Source organism: Periplaneta americana, chromosome 4 (assembly GCF_040183065.1).
Source record: "Periplaneta americana isolate PAMFEO1 chromosome 4, P.americana_PAMFEO1_priV1, whole genome shotgun sequence".
Classification (NCBI taxonomy): Eukaryota; Metazoa; Arthropoda; class Insecta; order Blattodea; family Blattidae; genus Periplaneta; species Periplaneta americana.
The window spans coordinates 48,251,891-48,273,266 of record NC_091120.1 but is presented as its reverse complement, the minus strand read 5'-3'; the positions used below and the strand labels follow the sequence as shown (position 1 = coordinate 48,273,266).

The following is a 21,376-nucleotide window of genomic DNA, read 5'->3' as shown; positions in this document are numbered from 1 at the left end:
TTATCTCGAAGAATTGATATAAACCGAAGCAACTAGATAAATGTGGTGAGAAGAAATCATAATAGTCATAAAAAAATATAAATAATATAATCTTAAAGCATATAAATATAAATTGAAAAGTAAAAACTTACAATAGAAATAAATAATTTTAACTCTGACCTCATGACGCTGACCCTTGGCCAGTGTGAGACTGATGATTGCATCAGCCAACACATAGGCTGGAGGAGAGATTTGTTCTACAAGCAGGCGCTTAGAGCTATGTATTGCCAATACATATTCTGGATAACTTGCAGGATCGTCCATTCCTGCAACATACATAACTGAAAATAAACATTTCAAACCTTTACAGAGAAATTTTCACTGCATCATAAAGATACAAGCAGAAAAGGAAAAATAGAACACCGTATTATTTTTATACAAAGAGAAGTATGTATAATGGAGCTTCCATTAGGCTAATTATCTTCGCTTTCAACTACTGTCTTTAATATTAACCACAATTTGCTATTTAATATAGGCTATGTACTATAAATTTCGACCATTGCCGAAAACCTATTACGCTTCATTTTTGTCAGTTCCAATTGCGTGCTTGAACACTTTCTTTCAAAGGCCTACTGTCCTCATTACGTAGGCATCTAAGAACATACCAGCATCAGCTTTTAATTTTAATGTCAAAATTAGAAAATGAACATGATGTAGCATCAAAACACACTATTAGGTTCGTTTAGTTTCATTTTGGAGATGCCGATAAGTCACTGTATTATAATATCAATTTTTGTTTTCCACCTGTGCTTATCTTAATATTTGGATTTATATGAACGTTTTCGACACTCGGTGTATGTCATCTTCAGATATGGGGTCTATGTCATTGTGTGTTGTGAAGACCTAGCTTCTTAATTATGTTGTGGGTTGTTCACTTGCGTATGACCTTTCATGATTTCTTAATTTAGCTAAAATTACTATAAGCAGTGTGTGGTTGGTTGTTATGATTCTGTTAAATTCTATCTTTTGAAAACCCATATAGGACAATAGAAAATTATGTTAAAACCATTATTACACATAAATATAAACAAGTAAAATATATACACTATAAAAACACTGTAAAACACTGTATACACTATATCACTTTTATCACATATATGGTTGGCTGTGTTGGCCTGTTATATCGTTAAAAAATGGGGTTGTTTTACTGTTCTTGGTAAAAACTGTTTTTTGACGCACTTTCACTGATTTTCCATAGTATTGTATGTTGGAGTTTTACTGTGAATCGTGGATGCTGTTATTGAGTACTTAGACATATATAATACAAGCTATTTTCTGTTGAGTCCGCTGTCTAGTATGGCCATGCGTGTCTGCAACAATTTACTTTATATTAATAGATTGAATTAAGACGATTTTGTTTTTTATTAAGTTGTATTATATACGTCTAAGTACTCAATAACAGCATCCACGATTCACAGTAGTCAACTTGAACAACATCAAAAACTCCAACATACAATACTATGGAAAATCAGTGAAAGTGCGTCAAAAAGACAGTTTTTACCAAGAACAGTAAAACAACCCCATTTTTTAACGATATAACAGGCCAACACAGCCAACCATATATGTGATAAAAGTGATATAGTGTATACAGTGTTTTACAGTGTTTTTATAGTGTATATATTTTACTTGTTTATATTTATGTGTAATAATGGTTTTAACATAATTTTCTATTGTCCTATATGGGTTTTCAAAAGATAGAATTTAACAGAATCATAACAACCAACCACACACTGCTTATAGTAATTTTAGCTAAATTAAGAAATCATGAAAGGTCATACGCAAGTGAACAACCCACAACATAATTAAGAAGCTAGGTCTTCACAACATACAATGACATAGACCCCATATCTGAAGATGACACACACCGAGTGTCGAAAACGTTCATATAAATCCAAATATTAAGATAAGCACAGGTGGAAAACAAAAATTGATATTATAACACTATTAGGTGTTTATTGAATTGTACAACTTTTCTCTTGAAGATCTATAAGAAATTAATGTAACTGATTTAATATTTTTTATTAAATTAAATCATTCTACTTCCTCAATTACTTCTCTTCCTCCTCTCCTTTTTTCTTTACTTTTACTTCTCCATCTTCTCGTCCATTGTATGTAGGCTAACTAAAACAATGAATAATTATTTTATTATGTCTTTAAAAATAGCAAATAAATTTCCGAGATATCTTTTTAATCTGGAAAGGAAGTCTTTTAAAAGACTTGTCTCTGGTTGATTAATCAACAAACCATTTTATGAAATTAATGAGTTTTTTAATGTCAACGTTGTTGAGAGTTTTTGAATTAATTTTATTGTTTTCCTGTTTACCTTTTATTACTGACTTTGTCAATTGCACTATGTTGTGTACTCTGACTGTATAACACTGAATACACTGAATTCCTCTGATTGAGGTTCTGGCTGATACGTACATTTATTATCAGGCAGTACATCTCACTTGATGATATGTGTCAGACAAAGAATAATTGTTTGTATACATCTGAAGTCTGACTAATGTAATAAGTAACTAGTAGGTGATGTATGCAATGGAGGGGGAAAGGAACTGGTCACTCTACCCCATTATCTCCTGGCCTAGTTGTCTCATAAGTGGTGCCTTCATGGTATCACTTGTGAGTTTCAGACCTGTTCTTCAGACAGTTGACTAAACAACAACAAGATTGTGATAGTATTAATGGAATAACGATCAACAAGATAATAATACATTTTATTTCATTTCATTTCATTTCATTTCATTTTATTTGATGAGATGCATACTAGACGTCTTCGTTTTTGTTTAATTGTATTTTATGAACTAGCTTATTATCAAATTCAAGAGATAAGAGCTCCATTATTGAATATAAACTATAAATGGAAATATAGATAATTATTATTTAAATGTACAAATTGCTAAAACCTTTCTACATAAAGAAAAATAATTACATTAACATCAGATTAGGCAAATGGCTTCACTGCCAAACATTTACGCATTTGAACAACAAACATAACCTTTAGTAAGTTCGTATTTAGTTAAATAATTTTAAATCCTATGGTACCTACATGCCAAAGTGTATGTGAACCTCGCAAACTGCTAAAAGTATCCCCTACTTTGCTCATACACTGCGTTTTCCAGCCAAGAATGACTTACATCATTCATCCAAGCATCCTCACTAGGAGGGACTATTTGCCACTGGAACATTGCCCTTGCTACAACGAATTTAGTCTACAGAGCACCAGTATAATGATTATGATTATTTGACCAATGGTGGATTGGATAAGATGGAAAGCTCTCTGTAAATCCGTTACACCATAAGGCAGAAGAGAGTCGATAAGTAGGCTAAGTAAAATAAAGTTTTTACAAGTTTTTGAACACATTTGCATAAATATTTCAATACAGTATTTGTTTTATATGAATACGGGCTGTTATTATTATAAGCATTCCTTTCAAATTTGAATTCCATGAATTGACTAGGAAATCTCACATCTTACATGACTGAAAACAAAACAGAAGTACCTACATTACCTGTATGCCAATGATTGAAGGCAAGACAAACAAGAATGTAGAGATCACGTTCCAGCATCTTGTGACAGCCTACAAAGCCCCGTACCTGCCTCTTGCTGTGTTCTACCAGTCGACCCACTTCAGGTGAAGCAGGTGATCTGGTCCGGAACACAACGACACAAAGATCTAATTGTGATCTTTGAGATTTCTCAGAGTTCCTGAAAATTAAATTTATAAATAACCATAAAGTTTAATAACCTTATTTGTATATAAAATGCTATTTAAACCATGTTAATTGCTTGATATAAGGTTCTTACACAACAACTTCTCCCTAAAATAAGTTTTCACTTGCTTGTAATTGTATCATAAAAGAAAAAAAGTTGCTGTATATGAGATCCATAAAACATTTACGTGAATACTCTCTTCTGGATTTGCAAATGTGTTATATTCTTTCCTTGGAAATTTGAAGACAAAATTGTAGTTACTTGAAATGACGCAATTTTCAACCAATTCAGATTTTTTAAAATTAATAGGCCTACATCTTTATTCACAAGAAAGGTTCGCTACAAGATAATGGTAACAGATAAGATATACATTTTTTTGTACCATAGTAGAGATTTCATTGCACTTATTGTATAAGTAGTGTGGTTAGTCTCTGTCTAGAAGTATCATGTTTTACTCATATTTACATCTTACAGATTATTTATGTAATACCAGTATGTCTTTTGAACGGCACTTTTCGCTGAGTCAAAAAAAAAAAAAAGTTTAAATTTGCTACATTGCCAGTCTGGGCCATCAGTTTTGCCACATTAGGAAGTTTGCACGAACTTTTGTTTTTAGTGAATATTCGAACCTAAAATTACTGTATTATTTTGTGTGATGTGTTTTAATAAAGAAAATGCATACAGTTTTATGTTTATTTAGTTATGTTCGGACCGTCAGTGTTGCCACATTAGAAAATTCGCACGAACTTTCGTTTTCAGTGAATATTCGAATATTCGAACCTAGAATTAGTGTATTATTTGTGTTGTGTGATGTGTTTTAATAAGGAAAATCCATATAGTCTTTATGTTTATTCAGTTATGAGCAAGTGATAGAGAAATAAGTTTCACATGGCTCCAGTTTCAACATTTGGCACCATGAAATACAAACTTTTTTTATATATAGGTATTTATTCAATTATCCGGCAAAATGTCGTATCCGGAACTATCCTAGTCCCTTTGGTGCCGGTTAAGAGGGATTCTACTGTATATATACAAGATAGACAATTTTTTATTTCTGAATGAAAAGTATGTTATTGATATAAACAAATACTAGGTACTGGTATTAAAATTGTGAATGAAGTCAACATTTTACCTTTGTCCCTCTTGGAAGAGTGTGAACTCTGCCTCTGTGGGCTCAAGAACAGTGAGAAGAACACAGGACAAGTGATCCAGGGACGAGAGGGGAGGTAGTGTTCCACGAAGACGCACCTCATTCCAACCTGACCGTACTTTACAGATGTCAATGCAATCAAAATATCTGAAAGAACAAATATGTTAAATATGACTACCTTACTTATATTGAAACAATACAAATTGCTTAACAGGATTGAAAAAAATAGATCTTTAATGCAAGAAATATGATTAAATCTGGAAGTGAAACAGGACAAATGATACAGACACAAGCATGGTAATAAAATGAAGTATAGGTACTGAACAAGTACAAAATTCTTGAAGAATCTGTAGCTGTAAAAGTATATGGAAAAAACAGATAATATTAGAAACAAGAAAATATTCCTGGAATCTAACTTTAAGGAGCAATTACATCACTGAAATCATACTTTTATTAGCAATCAGATTAATTAGAACTCCTTGAAATACTTAAGATACAACATGAATTGGGTTGCCTAGTTATTCTAGGCATAAATCCCATTAAACCTTTATTAATTAATAATCTTCGTCTACCTAAACGCTCATAAGAAATATTAGCCAACTTATTACTGCGAATAAATAATAAATTAAATAATTAATGGTGTCCTGTATTGTACAGGATATCTCATATCTGATGCTAAGAATAGAGGTACACAAATAAATTAGTTAATTGATTAACTAGTAGACTTACTCGTGTTAATTATGTAAGATTTGTGCGGCTTACAGCTGTTTCAGTGCTTCACGCACTATCCAGGCTCTGAGGATGGTGTGTGAAGCACTGAAACAGCTGTAAGCCGCACAAATCTTACATAATTACATAATTAACACGAGTAAGTCCACTAGTTAATCAATGAATTATATTCAAGTGTTAAAAGTAGTGTGTGCAAGATTCAAAATGGATAAATTAGTATTATACCAATTAACAATAACAACTACATTAAAGAACTAAATACAATAAAATATATGGCATGAGACAATGGATATAACCCTAATGTAATAGACACGCTAATGACAAAACGCAAAAACAAAAATGTAATAAACCAACACAAACAACACACGAGAATAAATATATTACATATCATAATACCAATACACACAAAATTGCAACTTCATTCAAAAAACTAGAATACAAGATAGCACATAAAACAAATAATACAATACAGAAATATCTGAACAATTACAATACAATTCAACAAGAGTTTACAAATTAAAATGCTATAGCTATCCTGATTTCTACATAGGACAGGCTGGAAGATCATTCCAAATAATATACAATGAGTGCATTAAAGCAATAACTAAACCATACACAGGTTTCGAATTAAGATTTCTGATGAGGGGAGTATAGAATTCTAGATAGAATATCATACATAAAATTATTATTATTCTCATTCGATACGGGTCAACGTTTGGTAGCACTTGTTGCTTGTCTTGCATCTTGATCACAATAATAATAATAATAATAATAATAATAATAATAATAATAATAATAATAATAATAATAATAATAATAATAATATTCATGAACAGGCTTAAGATAAGATGTGTAATTCCTAAGTTATTGATTGTTGTCAGCTTGTCAGTGATGATAATACATCAATATTATTTTCTTTGCTTACTTTATACTTTATAAAGTATACTCGTATTAAAACAATAAAATTATATTTTATGAGGGGGGATAGAAGTTATCCCTGGCAGGGATGTTAATATGAATTTACCAACAGGGGGAGAAATCCCCCCCATTCCCCCCGTTAATTCGCACCATGCATATACATCACATCAAATTACGCAAAACACATTACTAACAACAATCACAACTATAATAAATTAATAACATAGAAATAGATATGGAGATACTACTCATCACACCAAAAAGTCCACAATTACATATATAAGAACAATACGAAATATACAAGTACACAATAACATACCCACAACATATATTTAATATACAATTACAATTCAACACACATACATTATTTGATCGCATAATACACGACATACAAACAACCCCCCACCACCATAAGAGCAACACACCCCCACCACTGATGACAATTGCCGAAAATCAAGATAAGCTGAGCCATAGTAGTTCGAGAGACATTGATGATGGCACTACACCAGTGTCGAAACAGAACCATCTGTCATTAACTCATTATAGTATATTACCTTTTTTTTAACTTTTTTTAACACTTTTAACATTTTAATTTTAAGAAAGTTTTATATTTTTATATAAGTGTTAAAGTGAACAACAAGACAAATGATGTAATCAAATCTGACCTAGCCTAGCCTAGCCTAGCCTAACCTAACCTAACCTAACCTAACCTAACCTAATCTAATCTAATCTAATCTAATCTAATCTAATCTAATCTAATCTAATCTAATCTAACGAGCAGTCCTAAAACATGGCAATTGTGTAGACACATCAAATCTTATACAGCAGAGACTGTGATCTGAAATCCTTCTAATGGCACTGAACAGTTACAGTTTCAATGGAAGCCAACTTAATTCTTGAATACTATTATGTATACTCAATGGCTACTAAAAGTGTATGTAACACATCTCACAAGAATAAATTGAAACCGTGGCATGTGACTCTTTAAACTGTAAAAGTTCTGTAATATATATTAAACTTTCCTAGACATGTGGATCTGTGACGTTAAAAAGTCCTGCAGAGTTGATATATAGCTAAATTACTTCAGTGACCAGCAACTGCTGACGTCATTTTACTTAAAAGTTTCGCTTTATATTACACTTACTTGAGGACATCTTCAAATGAAATCCAGAAGACACCATCTGAAGCCCCATGTGGCATTAACATCTCCCTGAGTTGAGGTGTCCATATAGGCGAGTCATCTGACCAGTCACCTTTCCAAGAGTAGTGACCCCATGGATTGCGTAATCTTAACAATCTATTTCCAAGCATGTCTCGGACATCCAGAACAGAATAGGCATGTCTGGGGAAGAGACACAGAAATAAACAGTTACAACAGTTTGACATGATTTTTTATTTTTTATTTTTTTTTGGCGCTTGAAGAGTATAATACATGAATAGTGAACTACTTTTTTTGTAACAGTTGATACTAACAGAGAGATGGAGATCTGATTTGTGTCCTGTATTAAAATTATAAGTGTTCGTATGAGTACCGGTACTAAATGTATCTTGGTTTTTAACATAAAATATCATCAGGAAAGAATGTACTCACAAATTTTGGAAAATCTTTTTACATGGCATCCTTTTATGCACATCTGTATTATCCTTAAGGCTTTCTTTTTTAAAACAAAAATATGTTTAGCTTCCTCAGATGAGTAAGCTCTCAAAAATAATAATCCATATTTCATTATAGAATGAAAAGTATCTTAATGCATACTGGTAACAGATAGATCTAAATTTAGGAGTAGGCTAATACATTATATCTGTTTTTTCAAGTTTAAGTGATTATCCAATTCAAAACCAAGAAACTTTGTCTTTATAGATTAGTATTTGGGATCAGTTTTATTTAATCTAATATTGTAAGGAAACTGATCACTATTATGTGTAGCTACTAAGTTTGATTACTAGTACCGGTACACTAATTTTATCAATATTAAGAACCAGTACTGTACAAGTTTATTTACACTTCACCATTCATTCATCAAATAGAACACTATATTAGAAAGTTTATGAAGTGGTCATTTTGTTTAGGCTACTTGAGATAATTACACTTGTATCATCTGCAAATAAGATTACCTGGGATAAATTATTTATGATTGAGACTAAATCATTAATACAACCTAAAATAATGGATCTAAAATTGATCTCTCGAGAATTCTATTTAATATTCCTAAATTCTGAGTGAGTATCTTCGTGACTATTTTGTGTATTTATTTCCATTTTTTTTATAAGTAAGGCACAAACCAATCTAAGATCTCATCTTTAATACCATAAAACTTTAATTTCTTTATTAATATATTGTGATCTAGACAATCAAATACTTCAGTTGAATCACAAAATATCCCTCCAACATGAAACTTCGAATTTAAAGAATTCAGTAATTGATCTGCTAACCTAAAAACTGCATTCTCTGTCATTTTTTTCTTACATCCAAACTGCTCCCAATCTAGTAGGTCTATATTGTTGGATTTCAAATAATAGTATAATCTATCATACATAACTTTCTGAAATATTTTTGAAAATGTTGTTAATAATGATATGAGTTTATAATTAGCAATAGTACATTTATCTCTCTTTTTATATGTTGGTTTCACTGATATTTGAATCTTTCTGGGAAAATACCACTCTGTATTTACAGATTGCATAAATAGCTTAAAGGATGAAAAACTATTTCAGAACAGGCTTTTATAACTTTACTTGGCATTTCTTCATATCCAGAAAAAATTTTTTGATTTTAGATGTTTTATCACATACATAAAAAACTTTTGTCATCCAGTCTACTCTCAAAAAGCCTGAAAGTTAGAATTTATAAAACAATTATATTTCTGGTTGTTCTGTATGGTTGTGAAACTTGGACTCTCACTTTGAGAGAGGAACAGAGGTTAAGAGTGTTTGAGAATATCATGCTTAGGAAAATATTTGGGGCTAAGAGGGATGAAGTTACAGGAGAATGGAGAAAGTTACACAACGCAGAAATGAACGCATTGTATTCTTCACCTGACATAATTAGGAACATTAAATCCAGACGTTTGAGATGGACAGGGCATGTAGCATGTATGGGCGAATCCAGAAATGCATATAGAGTATTAGTTGGGAGGCCAGAAGGAAAAAGACCTATGGGGAGGTCGAGGTATAGATGGGAGGATAATATTAAAATGAATTTGAGGGAGGTGGGATATGATTATAAAGACTGGATTAATCTTGCTCAGGATAGGGACCAATGGTGGGCTTATGTGAGGGCGGCAATGAACCTCTGGGTTCCTTAAAAGCCGTAAGTAAGTAAGTAAGTAAGTATCACATACCGGTACATAATTTGCGTTGCAGTAGTGGAAAATTTGAAATCTAGAAATTCAGTGTTAAAAATGCATTTGTTAATTGCAGCAACTTCTGCACAATCTTGAATGTTTAGGTTGCTAATGTTATTTATAGAGAAGTCATTAAAGAAATTAGCAATATAATTTAGATCCTCTATTTTATAACAATTGATTTTAATAAAATAAATATTTTCGACGAGTTTAATTTTTAATAATATCCCAAACAGTTTTAATTCGATTATTTGAATGTTGTATTTTTCTATTCACATGTATTCCTTTATAACCGTTTATAAAATTATGCTTAGATTCTTATAGTGTACCTAATTAAAAATATGAAGATCATTACTGTTCTTTCTCATTAAAATACATGACATTTTAATTCCCCGAGTTTCCACATGTTTTTACTCTTTTATTTTTTCACAATCTTTACTGGAAAATATTGATTAAAATATTTCGTAAATGTAGTTAAAAATAGTACATTGCATTTAGCCATCAATCTATATAAGTAACAGATTCGGAATTCCAATACATCAATTTAAAAATTAAAAAGGATTATTCTTCAGTGCATTAAATAAGTTGACTTATAGAATTACAATACGTTAATAAAAATGAAGTGTTCAGTATTTTTAGATGATAATGCACAGTACCTTGGTCTAAGACCCTTACGTTGATACTCCTCCTCATCAACTTTCATGTTGCCTCCACCACAGGATGCGCCCATGAGAAAACGAGCCAAGCGAGAACTCAGTAGCTGAGCCCAGATCAGATCTCTGTCCAGCTCATCTTCTGATGGCAGTGATGATGGTTGCAAGGGTACACTTTCACATGGCGCACCTACCAAAAATAATAATATTCACTTCCGGAAAATTCACAAATTAATTCGTATGAATAAATGACAGTCCCGAAAATGACATACTTTCATATTATATGTTTTAACAGTTCAACTTTTGTTATCATTCTGTGAAATGATAATAGCATTTATTGTATATATATATATATATATATATATATATTTTTTTTTTATTTATTTATTAGCCGTCAGAATAAAAGGATTCATGGCATCGTCAGATAACAATTACATGTTAATACAATAGTGTAATAGTAATGTAAACAAATACAATATTAATGACAACAAGTATAATTACAACATAATAATAATCACTTTCTAATATTGTAGATTTTATTATAATGACAATCTTGGCAGTTTGTCTTATGACCAGCGTGCTTCTACCAGGTACATGAAGAGGAAGGTAAGGAGCAGTAAACAGGGAAAACAACAGCAATCAATAACAGTATATAAAATACAGATTGTTACATTTCCTGTTCAAGATTTAAATTTAGGTACTCGTTTATGCTCAGTGGCATGTGCTTCAACAGTATATTTTTGACCGATTTCTCGAAAATGTTTTGGGTACACTTCCTGATATGTAAGGGGAGCTTGTTGTATAATTTACAACCATTATGAGATATACTGTTAAGACTTCTGGTAAGCCTGTGGTATTTTAAGTGCATATTACTGGAAGTTCTAGTGTTGTAGTCATGGTATTCAGAGTTTGGTATAAACTGTTTTGCATTCTGATGGATGTAACAGACTGTTTCTAGTACGTAGATACAGGGGACCGATAGTATATTGAGCTCTTTAAAAATGCCTCTGCTCTCAGTCCATATTGGAACTTGTTTCATGATTTTTATTATTCTCTTCTGCAATTTTAGTATCTGTAAGGATTTTGATGATGAGCCCCAAATGATTATGCCATATGCAATAACTGAGTGTACATAACCATAGTATATTGACAATAGAAGCTTCAGGGGCGATATTTTGGTTAAAATACGAAAGACATAACATAATTTGGACAATTTTTCATTCAAGAATTGTACATGATATTCCCATGTTAGATTTGAGTCAATGTATATGCCTAGGAACTTTGCATAACTTTCTCCCTTAATCCTGATATTATTAAGTAATATTTGGACAGGATCGTGTAATTGTTGTTGGCTAAAGTTTATACAAATGGTTTTGTTTGTGCTTAGTCTTAATTTATTGTGTGATAGCCATTTCTCTAAATGAGTTGATGTTTCATAGATTTTTTTTTTAATTATCCCTATTAGTATCATTTATAATAATATTTGTATCGTCTACAAATAACACTGTCTTGGATTCGATTATACTTATTGGAAGATCATTTATATAGAAAAGGAACAATATAGGTCCAAGTATGGAACCCTGCGGAACACCATTTGTTAGGGGAGCAATGTTTGACTTGACTGCTCCAATTTCGACTATTTGCTTTCTATTGTTTAGATACGAAGCGAACCAGTTCCCTGCTAATCCTCTTATACCAAAGCGGTTCAACTTCTGAATTAGGATTTCATGGTTTACCATGTCGAATGCCTTACTAAGATCAAGGAAAAGTCCAACAATGTGCTCTTTGTTGTCCTTGAAGCTTAGAATAGATTCTGTGAAATTTATGATGGCATTACTTATTCCTTTTCCTTTCCTAAAGCCAAATTGAGTCTCACAAAGTATATTATTTACTTCCAGGAAAGATATCAGTCTAGAATACATAACTTTTTCAATAATTTTATATATTGCCTTTTTTATACACTTTTCAAGAAATACACCTAAATGGAATCAATTTATGTGCACCTAATACAAAATGAACTGTCACTCTCTCGATTACATACAATAGGCATTTTCTATAATCCCAAAATAAGACATTTGATTTCATTTATATATTACACAGTTTAAGTACCAGTAAATACATAGTATGCAAATTAATTTTTCACAAATTTACATAAAATAAATATATGTATGTGTACTGTAATAATTTATAATATTATTATTATTCTAGTTAAAAACTCTGCATTTATAAATGCTATAAAATATGTTCGTAATTGTCTAGTTTAAGTACACCACTCATAACTCAAATTTTCTTTTATAGGTACTGGTACCATACTTACTACATTTTGTGAGGATCACTTCCCAGTTTGTCGTGGTGCGCGAAAACCTGTAGTCTCCTATGGGCGGATATTTGAAGTGTCCTATTCGTTTTTTATGGGCAATAATGGTTGTCGTTCAGATCCATAACGATACCACAAGCAATGTCGTACTGCACACAATATCCTTTGTCATGTTTACTGGTAGTCCCAAAGACAGCTTAATTAAGAGCAAATGCATTGGAAAATCTTCGGTCACACTTTTCACACACAGTCTCTGCGAATATAAACTGATTTTATCTGATTAACTGTTATCCTTCAGGTAATCTTTTCAAACATATATTCATTATTACGTTACTTCCTGCGTTTCTGCGAAATGTTTCTGGACCTTCATGCATTCGATAAGAGGATCTGAAATTGCTGTACATAAACTAAACCTTTACCAATATGATAAAATATATTAGACTTTACTTTGGTTTACTTACATGTAGCAAATGGGCTTATGACGACATTGATACTGGTGTCTTCGTGAATTCTCGTTTAGCTGACTTTCAGTTTTCAAGAGCTAGCCACTTCGGTGTAATATTGTTTCCAAGATTCTTGTTTGGATTTTAGAATCTGGTATCTATATTCTTTCTTACAATTTTTAAGTTTCTGGTCGTACATTTTTTAAGTGTGGCATCTTTGTAGCTTCTGAAACATTGTTTATCTGCATTGATTCTTTTTCTCAGTAGATATATTTAGATCTGGAGTCCACCAAAGAACAAGTTTTATTAAAGATTTAAACTGAGGGAAATAGAATTGATTTAACGAGTCTAGTCTTCTCCAGATCTAATGACTGTCTCTACAAAAGATATTTAGGATTATGAATTTTCTATCCACTCTACCCAAAGTTTATTAACTTGCTGAGCTTTATCGTGGTATAGCTTCCAACTGACCACTTGCGTGGCGAATTTGCTGTGCAGTCGCTAGCCTGGTGAGTTAAGATTGTGGGAGTAAAGAGAGAAATATAACATTATGTTCTGATAAGATTTCAACATCCATAACTCTCCAGCTTTGGATTCTATCGAGTTCAGGGATTTCGACTATGACGTCAGTTCAGCTGTCACCTAGGGCTTCATTTGTTGTTATCAATCCTTATGAGTCGAGAAAGTCAGGAGAAATTTTTCGTCTTGAATCCGTGACAGCATTTTATTACATACTGTGCTTGTAGTTTGTATCCCGATCCCAAACAAAATTCCTGGGTTTTTCTGTGGAGAGGAAAGTTTCATGGTGTTGAGGTCTACTTCCAATGTGACATATGGATGAAGTTAGGAGCTAATGAGGTATCCTGAGAAAACACTTGTGGATAATTTAAAGACTGTGTTATCCTTTGTTAAATATCTCTGGAGTAGAACTGCATTACTTGCTAGGTCTGAACGAGAATTAGACATGACCAAGAGTTTATTTTAGATCGTGTATGATAGAACCTGATGTCTGTTGGGATGTAACGTGGTTCGCCATCATAACAGTAAGGTTATCCCTGTGTCAGCCCAGGGATTCAAAAGACGAGAACACAGATATATGACTCAATGACTTAGGCTGCAATAAGCCAAGTGCATAATAGATGAAATGGCTCGATCATATGGACATGAAATATTGCGACTCCTACCTTACCATTGTGAACTAAATCCAATTGAAGAGGTGTGGAATCAAGTCAATAGGAAGACTGCGCAAGAAAACACCACCTTCAACATAAATAAAGTGCGAGAGCTGCTGGAATCAGGAATCAAAGAAGTAACGCAACAGCAATGGACCAATTACGTGAGGAATGTACAAGATGTGGAACAGCGCATGTGAGAAATGGATGGCCTACTGGATTTAATTCACGACGATGTAATCATCAAGCTTGGCGAATCATCTGAAGAAAGTGACAGTGAGGATGAAGATTTAGGAGTCGCTCCTCTTCCTGATTAGTGGTGAATTACACTAATTTTATTCTTTAATTCAATTAGTTAAATTGTGTGCGTGATGTAAAAGAAAACACATTTTTATAATAGATAGTATAAACAAAGAGCCAGTACGCTCTGCCATACTTGCCATCTCCCACACCCCTGGCCAATTACTGTTACTGATTGTTTGGCTGTGGCTGTTGTGTGAGGGTTTGTTGTCCCATAAAGCTTGGAGTAACTTGCTGGTCTGACATGGAGTGTAGTTGTAACAAGATGTGGTATTGCATTTTATAGCATTAACACGTTTAGTTCCGAAAGAAAATTTTTGTGACTTTACCTGTTAGTGTTGCAAGCCCTTCAATGGCTCTCCCAGACACTAAGGCCTCATAACAGCCGTGAATTTTTGCTACTGCTTTTTCAATAAGCGGAACCCACAGCTGCTTTCTTTTGGCCTAGAATGACACAAACAACTCTAATTAAACAAATATCTTACAATAAAGAATATGCCACATCAATAAAAGTTTTTAAAGTACATCAAGAATGATATTCTTCTTATAAATCTACTATTCATAATTACAGAGACACATATCACTGTTAACAACATTTTCAAAAGCGTTTGAGAAAGTTATGTATAATCGATTATACTACTTGGAATCCTTACAAAACAAAAGTCATCAGCTTCTAAGTCGGTGAATGAAGTATCTAATGAATTCCTTAAATTTGAAAAATATCCTGTGACCTGACTAAAACATTTGACTATGTAGAATTATAGATCGTAATATACTGATAAATAAATTAAAGTTATATGATATTAAAGATAAGAAATCAGGTTGCTTTACATGTTACTTATGAAACAGAAAACAGAAAAGTAGAAATAAATATATAAAATGGTGAGTAAGCTACATAGTCAGATGAAGGATTGGTGGAGTGAAGAAAAATTCTCTCCGGCACCGGGATTCGAACCCAGGTTTTCAGCTCTACATGCTGACGCTCTATCCACTAAGCCACACCGGATTCCAATTCCGATGCCAGATTGAATCCTCTTAGTTTAGGGCTCCACCTCTTAGTTTCCCTTTAGTGGGCAATCCTCATGCACTGTGTCACAGATGTGTGATAAAGGCACAATGTCCAACACATTAATGTGCAGAGGTGCACTCATTACGAGTGACTAAGTGGCCGGGATCCGACGGAATGAGCGCCATCTTAAATCACTAAGTGATTATATACGCATATCATATTATTGCGATGTACTGTACCGAATTACACAGTAAATTCTCTGTGATCCGTTGCTATGTCGTCTGTCTGCTTCGTCGTCCGGCATTCACGTGACTTCACAGGCCACGCCTTACTGTAGGATGGTACGGAACATAGTTAACATAATTAACTATCCCTGCATCGTCTGCATAATTGATGTGGATAAATTTGATAAGAAAGTATTTGTGAACATTTGAATAGTGCAGTAATTAAACCACCGATTATAGTAGTTACAATCAGTATATTCTTAAACATTTTATATACACAAATAGAATAAACTTAAAGCTCTCCATCTGAAAAAATAAAAACGCATGAATTTTCTGGAAATAAATTGCGAGAAAATTACGCATTTCTACAAAGCAAAATGAACTTCGTTACATGTTAACCAATTATAATGTAAAGAATACTTGCATACAATATACAGCATCTGTTGTGCACACAATAATAACTTATTTCTTTATGGAAGCTAAACTGGCAAATGAGATTATCCTGCAGAATAGATTGCTGTGCTTGAGCCCCCTAAAACATATACGGTATGTTCTTTTCGGTAGACTTTAGATATTTAAACCGGTTTCGTCAGAATTGTATATCTGCTGGGGAAATAATTCTAGTTTACTCATCAAATCTCGGAATGTAGTTCTATATTCTTCAGCTGCAATGGTATCAGATGACATCCTCTCTCCACAAATTGCAAGCGGACGAACATCTTACTTTTTCCTCCACATTAACAACCACCCATCACTAGCAGAGAAATTATCGCCTCCATGTTTCTAATGCATATCAAGTGCTTTCTCTTTCATGATCGAGCCAGATATTGGAGTACCTTTCCTTCTTTGTTTTTGAAACCATAGAAACAGTTCCTTATCGTATTTGAAAACACTAGGCTGCTTCAATGCACGGCGCTTGTCATTAGAGCTCGTGGATGCACAATATTCTTCCAGTGGAGCCCGATTACGCTTCCAGTCATGAATTGTACTTCTTGGGATAGCAGAAATAGTTTCCCCTTCATCCAGTCGCTTCAAAATATCCAGTTTGTCTTTTAAAGAATATTTTGCAATTCATTTTTATAGTTTTCAGAGAAGTCTGTATTGTATATTATTATTATTTATATTTATATTAAAAGTATTTATGTCAGTCACTGACTTCACAGCATATGTTTAAGGTATTAAACCTTTGCATTACATGTTTAAAGGACGTATGAACGTTTTCGTTGGACTACGCCAACATCATCAGATACGAAGTACATTTCAGCAATATCAATAATCTCTACATAATCTCTACACATACAATACATATTTAGCGGCATGCAAAATAAAACATACTAAAAACCAACATGGTTATGATACACACTGACATCCTTGTATGACTGCCCTTATTGTCAATTAATTAAAATACAGTGTAAGTTGCAAAATATATATGTTTGCAAGTCTTCACACATGGAATAATGAAGTAACATGATGTAAAATGAATAAAAATAAAATATAAAACTAAGTTAATTATATATTATGAATGTGAAGAGTTGCAAATTACAGTATTTAATTACATTTATTGTATTCATATTTCTGTTTCTCAATAATGCACATATTTCAACCATTCAGAACGTGTGTCATATGGTGTGTGTCTCGTAATTTGTCTTGAATATTTTTCATATTAATATGGTTGTCTTATAAATGCCAATATCTTATAAGTTGGGTTGTTTAATGTTGATTAGTAATGTATATTAATTTAACGATGATGCTGTTCATCCAATCTGGAAATAATTGAAATCAGTAAGTTGATGACCCAAGTTTAAACGATTGACAATAAGGGCAGTCATACAAGAATGTCAGTGCGTATCATAACCATGTTGGTTTTTGGTATGTTTTATTTTGCATGCCACTAAATATGTATTGCATGTGTAGAGATTATGTAGAGATTATTCATATTGCTGAAATGTACGTCGTATCTGATGATGTTGGCATAGTCCAACGAAACCGTTCATACGTCCTTTAAACATGTAATGCAAAGGTTTAATACCTTAAACATATGCTGTGAAGTCAGTGACTGAAATAAATACTTTTAATATATTTTAAAGAATAACTAAACTTCGAGCATTTATCAGTAAATGCCTTAGAAAGCATGGTGAATTTCTTCCACACACAACCTGTGCTTGACTGAAAGCATGATGGGGTTGCAAGTAGGGGGAGGAAAAAATTACATGGCGGGGAGGAAGAAGATACGTACCGTATTGTGAGTAGCCAATAATAATTGCCTACCCTACTGTCCGGATGAGAGAGAAGTTACTGTATGATATTTCCGTGCAGGAATTCTGCGTTATCATAAGATGAAGGATTGGTGGAGCAGAGAAAAATTCTCTCTGGCACCAAGATTCGAACCCAGGTTTTCAGCTCTACGTGCTGACGCTCTATCCACTAAGCCACACCGGATTCCAAATCCAATGCCAGATTGAATCCTCTCAGTTTAAGCTCCACCTCTTAGTTTCCCTTTAGCCATTTTCTAATAAAGGAATTAAGGTCTTAGTAGTATAGAAAACTTTTCAAATTTGTTCAAGCCTCTTACAGTAAAGAGACAAGTGTCATTACACTCTGACTGTCTCAAGTTGAGTAAGATGCCAAACAGCTTAGCTTACAAACCTGGGAGTAGACTAGATGGCCACGCTTGTCACATGGGAGGAGGTCATCAACCAACACAGTTGTCCACTTCCCATCCTTGCAGAGACGAACCTGGTACGCTCCTTGGTGACAGAACTCTCTCATCACCATCACTTTCTTCACCAGATCCTCTCTTTCTGCTAAGACTGCAAGTGCACTCAGCAGCCAACAATTTCCCAACACACCTGTTTACATAAAAATACGATATTATGCAAAGTGAGATTCAATATATTAATAGACAAAAGTTGCCAGATCTGAAAGCCATTCTTAAGTTCTTATTTTAGCAAATATTCCATCTTAAATGACTGCAACAGTTGTAGCATAGCTGGAAGTTACTGATGTGAGATGTTTTTAGTTTAGAAGTTTTATATAATATTCTTATTGAATTTGGTATTCCCAAGAAACTAGTTCGATTAATTAAAATGTGTCTTAGTGAAACTTACAGCAGAGTCTGTATAGGTCAGTTTCTATCTGATGCTTTTCCAATTCACTGCGGGCTAAAGCAGGGAGATGCATTATCACCTTTACTTTTTAATTTCGCTCTAGAATATGCCATTAGGAAAGTTCAGCATAACAGACAGGGTTTGGAATTGAACGGGTTACATCAGCGTCTTGTCTATGCGGATGACGTGAATATGTTAGGAGAAAATCCACAAACGATTAGGGAAAACGGGGAAATTCTACTTGAAGCAAGTAAAGAGATAGGGTTGGAAGTAAATCCCGAAAAGACTAAGTATATGATTATGTCGCGTGATCAGAATATAGTACGAAATGGAACTATAAAAGTTGTAGATTTATCCTTCGAAGAGGTGGAAAAATTCAGATACCTAGGAGCAACAGTAACAAATATAAATGACACTCGGGAGGAAATTAAACACAGAATAAATATGGGAAATGCCTGTTATTATTCGGTTGAGAAGCTTTTGTCATCCAGTCTGTTGTCAAAAAATCTGAAAGTTAGAATTTATAAAACAGTTATATTACCGGTTGTTCTGTATGGCTGTGAAACTTGGACTCTCACATTGAGAGAGGAACAGAGATTGAGGGTTTTTGAGAATAAGGTTCTTATGAAAATATTTGAGGCTAAGAGGGATGAAGTTACAGGAGAATGGAGAAAGTTATACAACACATAGCTGCATGCATTGCATCCTTCACCTGACATCATTAGGAACATTAAATCCAGACGTTTGAGATGGGCAGGGCATGTAGCAAGTTTGGGCAAATCCAGAAATGCGTATAGAGTGTTAGTTGGAAGGCCAGAGGGGAAAAGACCTTTGGGGAGGCCGAGACGTAGATGGGAAGATAATATTAAAATGGATTTGAGGGAGGTGGGATTTGATGGTAGAGACTGGATTAATCTTGCTCAGGATAGGGACCAAAGGCGGGCTTATGTGAGGGTGGCAATGAACCTCCGGGTTCCTTAAAAGCCAGCAAGTAAGTAAGTATGTATAAAGCAAAGCAAAGCTTCTACCTCACTAGATAATTGGCAATGAGCAGTAGTAGGAGTGTCAATCCCCTGTTCCTCTGCCCCCAAGGAAATACCCCCTGGTTCTCATTTCTGTTAGATGCTGAGTGAACTCCAATGCCGGAAGAATTAGATCAACGAAAAATATTTTTGACCCATGATCTTCTAGCTTGGAGAGAATTAATCGCGATGTTACCACGAGTCCCATATATGAATTTCATAGACATTGTTATTTTCAGATAAGTCACTTGTATTACATGAATACAATTAATTTAATATCTACACTTATCAAATTAAATTAGTTGTATTAATTCCTTCACTATTTGAAATTTGTAGTTTCTCTAGATGGACTGAGGTAAGATTAAAATAGATCTTTATGCACAGAAAACTTGATATTCTGTCGTAATATTGTGTAACTTGATTATTTACACTTTATTTGGTCCACATAAAATACTCTTCTAATTTTATACACTTCAGTTTCTTTTTGTTCACAGAATATAATAGTGTTTTTAAGAGTTTTGTCATAAAGATGAGTATTTTTAATGGACCAAAAATACAGTATATATAGCGTGAAAATAAGTATTTTACCATTGAGCTCACTGGAGCCGAGTTATTTTAATGTGTCACGAAATGGCGTTCCTGCACTCATAATTTACCCATATTTGTTTCCTGTGTTTCTTAAAATAATATTTATGTATCACATTCATTTTCATTTTTTTATTTACATAAACAACGATGCACAGCCGAGCGAGTTGGCTCAGACGGTAGAATTTGAGACTCGCATTTGGGAGGTCATGGGTTCAAACTCTGTGGCCGACCAATCTGACAGGGGTTTTTCATGCTTTCCCTTAGTCATAAAGGCAAATGTCAGATTGGAAATTTATATGCCATGATTCATCACGGCCTCTATTACCAATAAGATAAACATTAATCAAAATTTATAATCAGTTACGTGAATACAACACACTATAGAAACAGGAACTCAACAAGAGTAAAAATGACCTACTGGTATATCCACACATTCTAAACACGCGACATGACCACAGATGTTAAAGCGTGTATAAATAAACTTAAAAAATAGTCTACACCTGTGGAATAATGGTTAGAGCGTCTGGCCACAAAACCAGGTGGCCTGGGTTTGATTTCTGGTCGGGGCAAGTTATCTGGTTGAGGTTTTTCCGGAGTTTTCCCTGAACCCAATATGAGCAAAGCTGGGTAACTTTCGGTGTTGGAC

The 21,376-nt window shown here is 33.4% G+C and overlaps 1 protein-coding gene across 1 annotated transcript in view; it reads right to left on the bottom strand.

Annotated features, from left to right (window-relative positions):
• LOC138697786 (calpain-D-like) overlaps positions 1 to 21,376 on the bottom strand; it is a 425,409-nt gene that overhangs the window by 9,058 nt on the left and 394,975 nt on the right. Inside the window, exons 4-10 of the mRNA XM_069823291.1 lie at positions 18,660 to 18,862; positions 15,110 to 15,224; positions 10,552 to 10,738; positions 7,696 to 7,893; positions 4,887 to 5,051; positions 3,552 to 3,748; positions 160 to 305 (exon numbers count right to left, since the gene is read on the bottom strand). Of these exons, the coding sequence (XP_069679392.1) occupies positions 160 to 305; positions 3,552 to 3,748; positions 4,887 to 5,051; positions 7,696 to 7,893; positions 10,552 to 10,738; positions 15,110 to 15,224; positions 18,660 to 18,862 (1,211 nt within the window). The remainder of the gene's footprint in view (positions 1 to 159; positions 306 to 3,551; positions 3,749 to 4,886; positions 5,052 to 7,695; positions 7,894 to 10,551; positions 10,739 to 15,109; positions 15,225 to 18,659; positions 18,863 to 21,376) is intronic.